This window comes from Alexandromys fortis, unplaced genomic scaffold, assembly GCF_014885135.2.
Source record: "Alexandromys fortis isolate MF-2015 unplaced genomic scaffold, M_Fortis_MF-2015_v1.1 scaffold_265, whole genome shotgun sequence".
In the NCBI taxonomy this organism is placed as follows: Eukaryota; Metazoa; Chordata; class Mammalia; order Rodentia; family Cricetidae; genus Alexandromys; species Alexandromys fortis.
Genome location: NW_026068166.1, coordinates 399,579 through 410,931, shown reverse-complemented (window position 1 = coordinate 410,931; position 11,353 = coordinate 399,579). Strand labels below are relative to the sequence as shown.

The 11,353-nt window shown below is 37.6% G+C and overlaps 1 protein-coding gene across 3 annotated transcripts in view; it reads right to left on the bottom strand.

Annotated features, from left to right (window-relative positions):
* The window catches only part of Dmd (dystrophin), a 1,091,134-nt gene that overhangs the window by 699,669 nt on the left and 380,112 nt on the right, over positions 1-11,353 (bottom strand). For all 3 annotated transcript variants that reach the window (XM_050128228.1, XM_050128226.1, XM_050128227.1), the window contains exon 6: positions 1,754-1,855. In XM_050128228.1, the coding sequence (XP_049984185.1) occupies positions 1,754-1,855 (102 nt within the window). The remainder of the gene's footprint in view (positions 1-1,753; positions 1,856-11,353) is intronic.

Genomic DNA, 11,353 nt, shown 5'->3' with positions numbered 1-11,353 from the left:
GTGTCTTTTGGCCATTTGAACTTCTTCTGTTGAGAGATCTCTGTTCAACTCAGTGCCCCATTTTATAATTGGGTTGATTAGCCTTTTACGGTCTAGTTTCTTGAGTTCTTTATATATTTTGGAGATCAGACCTTTGTCAGTTGCGGGGTTGGTGAAGATCTTCTCCCAGTCAGTGGGTTGCCTTTCTGTCTTAGCAACAGTGTCCTTTGCTTTACAGAAGCTTCTCAGTCTCAGGAGGTCCCATTTATTCATTGAGGCCCTTAGTGTCTGTGCTGCTGCGGTTATTATCTCGCCCCATGGTCACCTCCCTGAACAACACCTGCAGGGAACTCCCACACTTATCCTCTAGCCGATATGGTTATTTCATGGCTCATTAGAATGAGGGTCTCTGTGGTAACCACCCTGGAGACTTAACAAGTTTGCTAACTAACCTGTAAGCCCTTTTGAAACTGCTGCTCTTAGAACTGCCCCTAAGTATGCAGTCCAAACCCCCAAAATATTTATTTCATTTTCAAAAGGATTATATCAAACCTGACATTGTATGTAAATAGCTTTCTTGAATTTCTGAAGTAGATATAATCTTATTATTGAATAAATAAATTTTAATATTTCCAGAGAAGAGCTGTGCTTTTTTGCAACTGGTGGTTTGCCATTGTGTTCAGAACCCAACTTTAAATTTATCTAATGAAAACTTTCACGTAAACTGTGGGGAAAACAAACAATTCTGATGACCTAAGTCTTGGCTCAAGTACAAGAAAACTAAGCAGTGAGCTTACAATAGAACCCAAGTTCTGGTAATACCATTTGCAAAGACAAACTGCTTCTGTATAATGAGGTTATTGACCTGCACAGTTTTAGAATGGTTTTGAATGTGAGAGTAAGGCTCCCTAAATCTCAGCCAGCAACATTAGCTGAGAAACCAAAACTGATCAATAAACAGCCGCCATTTACAGGCTCTCAGGAACCTTTATCACAGTGGAAGCCATTACAATTTTGGCCCGACACTGAGAATAAGGTAAACGCTACCTAACATTTAGTTATCATCTATCACTGGCTTCTCATTTGCAAATGGAAACCATTGATTAGGTGTTTGTTTGTTTCAACTGACCTAGCTTTCTATTTCTCTTCTCAGGTAAGATTCAGTGATTAAATGTACCCTGGACTTCAAAATGAACACACAAAAATAAAGCAAGTAAAAAGCTCTCACCCAGGCCGACTTTTTACTGGACAAAGATGCAATTACATGACATTTCGCTAAAAATTCCTGACCTAATAAAGTACTAAAGCCTGAATGCATGTTTTCTCTTCTTTCATAAGAAATAGCAACAGAGCAAAGAAAGGTCATAGACTATATTGTGAGTCTTTACAGCTGTTGAAGATAGTGGGATGCAATGGCTTGCTTTAAATTAAAGCAAACAATATGAAGAGTATCAAGGCTGGCAAGCAAAGCAATAAAACCCCCAAAGAATTTAATCTACCTTGAAGGTGGAACTACTTTTCGTATTAGTGGTACCATACTGCGGCAGAAATGAGTCCTCTAATGCAATGGCTTGTTAATAGGCTTAAGATCACAATATAGAAATAGGAAATGTTGATCAAAAAGACAGCTTTACCTCTGTGATTGTAGCATGGCCAATATTTCCTTACAAATTATTTCAATGATTATAAATAGAGCTTGTCAATGGCAAGTGTCCAACAGGGGAAGTATAACCCATTATGGGGTAATAGATATTGCTAGAGGTTGCTTCATTACCTTCACTGGCTGAGTGCTTGGTTTTTCCTTGTACAAATGCTGCCCTTCAGACAACAGCCTTTCCACTTCCGGTTGTTTAGCTTGAAGTGTGACTTCTGTTTCCTGGGGAAAAGAATCCATACAGTGCAGATTAACTTCACAGTTAGCAATAAAATTCCTAAATTTAAATATACCCTTGGAGACTCCACATGTATTGTGGATCAATTTCTGCATGGTAAACAGAGGCAGAAAATGTAGCTTTTGATGAAGAGAAAATAAATAGAAGTTCTTATGCAATACACTAGCATTAAAACAATCCAAGATCTTGAGTTGTGTCGTGGTAATATTGTGGACAAACACAGACAGTATGCATTTTTAAAAGCAAAATGCAATAATAAGAAGTATAATTTATCACTATAATCGATTCATATAAACAGCAGATTTAACATTAATAATACTCATAATGCTAATGTTTACTGTACCTTACAGACTCCTTATTATATAGATTTCTGTTTTGAAATCAGATCTAAAGTATCCACGTCTGTCTGTCTCTGTCCTTCTCAATCTCTCTCGCCCTCACATACACCCTTTCTCTACATGTGAGTATATTTGTACGAGAACCCCCAAATTCTTTCCATGTTTTTGTTGAAATGAAGTTTCTTTCCAAACAAAAAACATAAAGCACAGTACCAAAGCGCATCATTTATTAAACACTCAAATTAAACAGGTCTTCTGCGGAATGATTAGATTATTTTTCATATCATTTATTTTTTTCACTGCCTAGGGACAACTGAAGCATGGCAGAAAAAGCAAACACCCCTTTAGGTATATGAATATAATAGTGTTTTCTTACTGACTTCTGTCTAGCTCTTGAAGAAACAACAAAAGCAATGTGAATAATTGAAACGGAAGGAAGTGAAATTCAGTATTACAGAAGAATTTTTGGATGGAACATTTGTTAAACACTGGGGTGCTATATCGATTAGCCAATGTCATGTGTCCAGACGGGGCCTGGGTAACCTTCCTCCGAGGTGCTTTTGATTAGCAAGCATTCTCATCACCCCTCTCCTATCTGGTGGCTCCTGGCAGTGGTGTATGGACATGTCTTCTGGCTTTAGTTTATTATATACGCTGTGATTTCACAAGTTCCCCTCTCAGTCCACAAGGGTGGCAACCTGTGAATCCAAGTTATTATAATCTGATCATGCACAGCAGGATATCTTGAAACTTATCAGTGCTCAGCACTTGCTCTTGAGGAAGATTGTTTGTCTTGTTATTATTAGAATAAATGCAAGTGTGGGACGGGTGCTTAGGTCAAAGGTGTACCTATCATTATGAGTATTTTCTCTATATTAAAATAACAAACTACATACTTTACTTTCCCCAGACAGCTGGTTAATGCTCTTCTGACCACTGTCAGAAAAGGGCTGTGCTTTCAAGTAATTCCTTGATAGGAGTAGACTAGTTAATATCACAGATCAGGAACAAGACACATCTATTTATAGGCAGTGGTTGCCTAAAAGGACTCCAACAACTACCCATTTTCCCTTGACTCAATTTACAAGACATTTTAGCATAGTTAAAGGTCATATTTCCTAAATATAATTTGAAAAAAAAAGTTCTAAAGAATGAGAAAATGATTAGCAAGGTCAACTTACTTTCGAAGTAAAGCAAAGCAAGCACAGTTTTAACCTGCCCATGTGTGATTTGCGTGTGCCAGGCATTACCGAGATAAGTCTATGTTCTTCATAGGAGCACTTTTGGAATGAAGCTGTGCTTGCAAAGACTGACTAATTGATGAGAACCGCAGTGATGTGAAGGGGGGCCAATGTTGCAGGCTAACAGCCTAATGACCTGACGTGGTGCTAGCTTTGGCCACTTAAATAATCCCTTGCCCACCTCTGTGTCAGAACTAACATCTTGTGACTAATAGATAAAAAACATTTTAAAATCTGTAAATTTGCTGAGCACTAGCTTCCACCAATCACAAAGCTAAGACTGCCAAGATAACATTTGAGGCTTACAGGGGAGATTACCTTATCTTGTTGTAATCTGACTATAAGATGTACCTATCATTGTATTTTCATTTTGCCTTTATTTATGACATTATTTGTTCTGATACTATAATGCCATAATAAAGCGAGAGACTGTTTCCATGTAGAAACATAGATCCAGGGAAAACTACATGGCTCTATGTTTCCTGGGCCATGGTCACTCAAATTGGGCTACAGAATAAGCATGTCTCATTCATTTTCAAGTGAGATCTGTGGCTTTTGTATCAACAGGAACCTATCTAAATTACATCACATTTTATATTTGAAATGAATTAGTTTGAACCAGAGTCACTGGCATTTTTTACACTTGACATAGGAAAAGTAGTTCTTAATGTGGGTTTGTCATTTTAATAGAGCACTAAAGTTGGAGTGGATGGAGGACTATAATTCACATTAAAACCAGCAACTTCTAATATATCCAAAACCTGCCCTGTTTTAGATTAAAAAAAAAGACATCCTTTCTTTCAAACACTCTCAATTGTCTTTTTCGTTACATACTAAACAAAGAAGATCAACCACAGATACCTTCTACTGAAATATATGTCCCAAGGTACAGATAAAAGCTGGTATTTGTTTTTTTGACACAGTTTTAATTTTATAATATTTATATAGTTTTGCACTTCTCATATTATTCCTATCAATAACATTTATTTTAATAAAACATTATTACTGGAATATAATCTGTGTAAGAGTGGGGCTGTGAAATTTCCTTTTGGAGGGGAGAGGAGCTGTGGGACCCTGCTTCTTCCTAGGGAGCTGTTAGCCACTAATGGTTGCTGGGTGAGGAAAAAAATTTTCTTCCATGCTAGTGGTAAGATGTTCATGCTCCAGTGAATTTTTCCATACCTGTTCTCATGCAGGAGGCACTAGGCATACACACACACACACACACACACACACAAACACATGCATGCGTGTGCACACACACAGTACAATGTGGGAAAGTGGGAAGGATGTGGATTGGAAGAAGTGTTGGGTGGCAATGGGACTATGTAAGAGGCAGGGTGTGTCAGAACATGTTCCAAGAGAGAGTCATATGAGGGGAATTCTGAGTACTTTTAAGAAAGATCCAAGAAAACAAAACAAGAACCTTGTGACTTCAGTTTCTTTGAAAACAGAGAATTGTTCTTTGAATGTACATGGACTTCTTGCCCCTCCAGGTACAGCCAATAGGAGTGAGTTTACTAATTATTCTATTCAACACAACTGGCTTTTGTTATTTGTTTATGTGCCTTTATGAAAAAAAAAAACATGTTTTTGCGACATGTGGCTTGTTGTGATTATATACACTTTGGATTCATGATAACTTTATTCTTCTGATCTTTCTTAACCCTCAGGGTGTAAATTGTCTGATGTTCTGAATAAGGTTGGATATTGCATGAGACTTTAATCTGTCTCATTTATTGACTCTGTTCTCCCAGGTTCCACTGCCCCTAGAGCGGGAACAAGGGTGTTAAATCTCAGGAACCTAAGAGCTAATACCTATACTCCTCAAAGTGTTCCACATAATAGAAACAGAAGGAACATGGCCAAACTCTATGTGGTTACAGTTACCGTGATATTGAAACCACACAAAGACTCAACCAAGAATGAGAATTATAGACCAATCTCACTCATGAACATAGATGCAAAATTACTCAATAAAATACTAGCAAACAGAATCCAAGAAAACATAAAAAATCATCCACCATGTTCAAGATGGCTTCATCCCAGAGATGCAGGGCTGGTTCAACATATGAAAATCTGTCAAGGTAATACATTGTATAAATAAACTGAAAAAGTATAATTATCTAATTAGATCCTGAAATAGCATTCAACAAAATTCAACACCCCTTCATGATAAAGGTCTTGGAGAGATCCGAGATACAAAGAACATATCTAAAGATAATAAAAGCAATATACAGAAAGTCTACATCCAACATTAAATTAAATGGAGAGCTGAGAAGGAAATCAGAGAAACATCACCCTTCACAATAGCCACAAGTAACATAAAATATCTTGGGGGTAAAACTAACCAAAGAAGTGAAAAACCTCTTAGACAAGAACTTTAAGTCTTTGAAGAAAGAAATTGAAGAAGATAACAGAAAATTGAAAGATCTTCCATGCTCTTGGATAGGTAGGATTATCATATTAAAAATGGTAATTCTACCAAAAGCAATCTATACATTCAATGCAATTCCCATTAAAAACTCAACACAATTCTTCACAGACCTTGAAAGAACAATTATTAACTTCATATGAACAAACAAACAAACAAACAAAAAAAAAACAGGATAGCCAAAACAATCCTGTACAATAAAAGGAACTTCCAGAAGCATTACCATCCCTGACATCAAGCTCTGCTACAGAGCTACAGTAATGTAAACAGCTTGGTTTTGGCATCAAACCAGACAGGTTGACCAATGGAACTGAATCGAAGACTGATATATTAATCCACACATCTATGAACACCCGATATTTGACAAAGAAACTAACATTTTACAATGGAAAAAAAGAAAGAGTTTTCAACAAATGGTACTGATATAACTGGATGTCAACATGTAGAAGAATATCAATAGGTCTATATGTATCCCAATTCACAAAACTCAAGTCTAAATGAATATAAGACCTCAATATAAATCCAACCACACGGAACCTCATAGAATAGAGAGTGGGAAGTTGTCTTCCAATGCATTGGCCCAGGAGTTCACTTTCCAAATATAATCCCAGTAGCATAGACACTGCAAGCAACAATAAATAAATGTGACCTCCTGAAACTGAGAAGCTTCTGTAAAGCACAGAACACAGCCAATACAACAAAAAGGCAGCCTACTGAATGGGAAAGATCATCACCAACCCAACATCAGACAAAGAACTGATCTCTAAAATATATAAAGAATTCAAAAAATTAGACATCAAAATTCCAAATAACCCAATTAAAAACGGAGTACAAAACTAAACAAAGAATTATCAATTGAAGAATCCCAAATGGTCAAAGTACACTTAAGGAAATGCTCAACATTGTTAATCATCAGGGAAATGCAAATCAAACAACTCTGAGATACCATCTTATATCAATCAGAATGGATAAGATCAAAACCACTAATGATAGCATATGCTGGAGACAATGTGGAATAAGGGAAATACCCTCCATTACTGGTAGGAATGCAAACTTGTATAACTACTCTGGAAATCAGTATGGTGGTTTCTCAGAAAATTGGGAGTTAACATACCTGAGGACCCAGCAATACCACTCAGGCATATACCCAAAGGATGTTCAATCATACTACAAGGACATTTGTTCAACTATGTTCATAGCAGCATTATTGTAATAACCGGAACCTGGAAAAGAAACCTAGATGCCCCTCAACTGGAGAATGGATGAAGAAAATGTGGTACACAATGGAGTACTACTCAGTGGTTAAAAAAAAGACATTTTAAAATTTACATGCAAATGGATTGCACTAGAAAAAACATTCTGAGTGAGGTAACCCAGACTCAGAAAAATGAATATTGTATGTATTCACTCATAAGTGGATACTAGCTTTAAAGCATAGGATAACAAGCTATAGTCCATGACCCTAGAGAAGAGCTAAGTAACAAGGTGAAACCTAAGAAAAACCTATAGATCTGACTGGAAAGGGGAAATAGACAAGATCTCCAGACAAAATTGGGAGAATGGGGGTGGGGGGGAAAGGAAGGGCAGAAAGGGAAAAGGAGGAGAGAAGGGGACAGAACTTGAGGGAACAGGATACTCGAGATGGACAAAGGACAGAGATGAGAGCAAGGAAAGAGATATTTTGATTGATGGAGCCATTATGGGACTAGCAAGAAACTTGGCACTAGAGAAATTTCCAGTAATCCATAAAGATGACCCCAGCTAAGACCTTAAGCAATAGTGGAGAGGGTGCCTGAACTGACCTTGCCCTGTATTCAGACTGATGAATATCTTAAATATCACCATAGAACCTTAATAAAGCAACTGATGGAAACAGAGGCAGAGACCTGCAATGGAACACTGGGATGAGCTCCCAAAGTCTAGTTGAGGAGTAGGAGGAGTGAGAATATGAGCAAATAGGTCAAGACCGTGATGGGAACCCACTGAAACAGCTTACCTAAGCTAATGAGAGCTCACTGACTCCAACTGGATAGGGAAGGAACCAGCATAGGACCAAACTAGTTCCTGTGAATGTGGGTGACAGTTGCATGGCTGGGGCTGACTGGGGGGGCCGCTGGCAGTGGCACCAGAATTTATTCCTACTGCATGTACTGGCTTTTTGGGAACTCATTCTCTTTGTATGGATACCTTACTCAGCCTAGGTATAGTAGGGAGGTCCTTGGACTTTCCCCCAAAGCAATGTGCTTAACCTTCTTGGAGGAGCAGATGGGTGTTTGGGTTGGGGGAAGTTGGAGGGAATGGGAGGAGGGAAGGACTGGAAACTATGATTGGCATGTAAAATGAAAAAAAAGATAGTTTTTTTTTAAATAAAATATCAGGGATCTAAAAGTCAGCTATGAGATAAGAGTGGTATCCCTCACAGAAGGAGGTGAGCAAGAATAAAGGTGCAGTGTCCAGAGGAGGTATTGCCATATGTTCAACTTATACATCACTTTTCAAATTACGAAGAACACTAGTATCAAAATCACAACTATTAGACTGCTTGCATGTTGTTTAAGGTTATAATCTCTGGTTTCCACAAGAAAGAAGTATCAATAGAATCTGAAAGAATATTGAAAAGGCATCTGTAAACAAGGGGAAAAGTCCAATTTTTGGTAATGTGCATTATTTTTGATCTTATCAAAATGCTTAAGGAAGAAACTAATCATGGGAAAGAGATAGCTAATACATTCAAAGAATATAAACTGGATAATCCAACCTTAAAATTGGTAAAAGAAGCAAAATAGAAAATCAGGCTTTTGGTTTTTTGCCAGCAGCCAGCTCCCAAATCATGACATGGAGAATTAATATTAGTTATAAATTGATGTAGGTGGGTCTTGTTTCTATGTGTTGCTTAGCTCCTTCTACAATAAATACTCTTATCTTAGTTCTTATTTTAATCTGTTTCTCTTCACCTATGTTTTTGTCTCAAGGGTCTGTATCTTTCCTTTTTGTATGCCCTTCCTTTCCTGCTTCTGCATTTGGCTAGTGCCTGCCTAACTGGGTGCCTGGCTGGCGCCTGTTGCCTCCCTCTGTTTCTCCCTTGTTCTCTTCTTCTTTTCTTCTTTCCCATTCTTCTCTTGTTCTCTCCAGTGTACATTTCTCCCCCTATCTTTTTTCTCTCTACCCATTAGTCTGCCTTTCTCTGTCTAACTATTAATCATTTAGCTCCTTATGAGAGCAATCAGGTATTTTAGGCAGGCAAAGAGAAACAAATGCAACATATTTTTAAGTAATTACAAAATGCAACAAAACAAATGTAACACATCTTTTCATAGTTGAAATCATTTCAACAACAATAAGGTTTCCCCCATTCAGGCAAAAATCAAAAGTAAAAACATCATCACTAATAACTATGCTGGTGATGACTCCCTCTTTAAATACTTTCCTCTATTGCCTGAAGATGACCCTGAAGCATGGTATGAGCAAATTGACATTCATGCTAATCTTGAATTTTCTCTTCTTTTTGATAAGACTTAGAAAAGTCTATGAAAAAGCTAACTTAACCTACAAAAGCTAGGCCTTTCCATTGAAAAGGAATTCGTTTAGGAATTGCTCCCCAGCTTTATGGGCTTGGTATTTCCAATGTGCCAACCAATCTATTTAAAACTCTAGAAGGAAAGATGGTGTTTGACAGTCAGTCCATATTATCTTGAGAGGCAAAAGAAGAATTACAGCTATTAGAATCCAGACCAAAAGAGGCATTTTTGTATCTTATGGATCCTTCACTGCCTTTAAACTTGCTTCTCTCCTCCACAAAATAGTCTCCAACAGGCATTGTAGCACAAAAGGATACACATTGGGGATAGATTTATTTACAACATAAGTGCTTCAAAATACTCACTGTCTACCTTACTCTTCCTGCTCAATTAGTATGTTGGGGAGGACCCAATGACAATAATTACATGATTTTTGATACTTGCTATGTTATATTGCCCTTAAGATGTGGGATTACTCTCTGCATGCTGTAATATTTTTTTTTTTGCCAGTGGTTAATAAAGAAGCTGCTTCTGGCCAATGGCTTAGCAGAATATAGTTAAGTTTAAAAAGATATATACATACAGGAGGCAGAGTCAAAGAGATGCCATGGGGCTATCAGAGGAGAAAGACACGAGCCACTAGCTAGAACCTTGCTGGTAAACCACAAGCCTCATGGTAAAGAATAAAATAATGGAAATGTGTTCAATTAAGACATAAGAGCTAGCTAGCAATACACTTAACTAATTGGTCAAGCAATATTTTAATACAGTTTCTGTGTGGTTATTTCAGGTCTGGGTTGCTGGGAATAAGAAAAAGCAGCCTCCGCCAACAGATTGGCATGCCAATGTGGAGCTAACTACATCGACTTAAAACCTGAGAAAGCTTGAAAAGGAATCCTAAACACACAAAAAACAGACCTATACCATGTTGGACTGGGTGAAGCCAAAAGACAAAGCAGCCATAGTCCTAGCTAAGCTGCTTAGCATTTTAAGAAGCGGTCCTGGTCAGAAAAGGCTTACAGATATGCAATAAAGACAAATTCAGATGGAAAAGACTGCTAAAAGGGGACAGCGTTGGATAAATGTGTGCAGGAGAGAGAGAGAGAGAGAGAGAGAGAGAGAGAGAGAGAGAGAGAGAGAGAGAGGAAAAAGAGTATAAACAATTATAATATAAAAGCATACAATCATAGATTAAAGGAGTAAAGATAATAAAACAAATATTAAACCTGTAGAAAAAGTAATAGAGTTAGAGAAATAAGCCACATAAAGATGAAATGTACAGAGAGAGTCCGAATTATGCATACTATTGTGTTTTCTTTGAATTTTTAACTATGAATGAGCTAAGTACAGAGAGACCTTTCATCGTACAGGCTGATAAGCTAACTGAGCAATACAAACGCAGAGGTTCTAGACTCTGCCTTACAGACCCTGCAGCAAAGGGGCATGTGTGACACGATCATAGAAGAAAAGCGTGCATCGAGAAGGTGATCATGGGGGAGAAGAGACGACAAAGCACTGGCAGAAATCACCTCTCAGTGATATGGGTTCCTAGAGTGTTGTTTTGTTGCCCGTAGGTTTTTATTTTCTATAATACTTATTATGTGTGTTTGTAATTATAATAATAATAAATAATAATAACACAAAAAATATGTTGATTTGGATCTAAGGACCTGATGCTTTCAAAAGGAGTTTCCTATTTTGTTTTCACAGAGGGTGAGAGTCTGTTCATTTCTTCTATTCGAATATGGTATGATAGACCACGCCCTCCTGAAAGGTTTCAGTGAACACCTTCAGAAAATTACTTCACTCAACTGACGAACTGCCGACTGAGATGAACCTAGCACACAGGTTATACCATGAAAGACCTAATTAACGACGCCCCCATTCAGCAGGAAGCAGTTTGGAGAGAAATAACTACGTCCATATTCCCAAATATTGTTTATAAATGTTC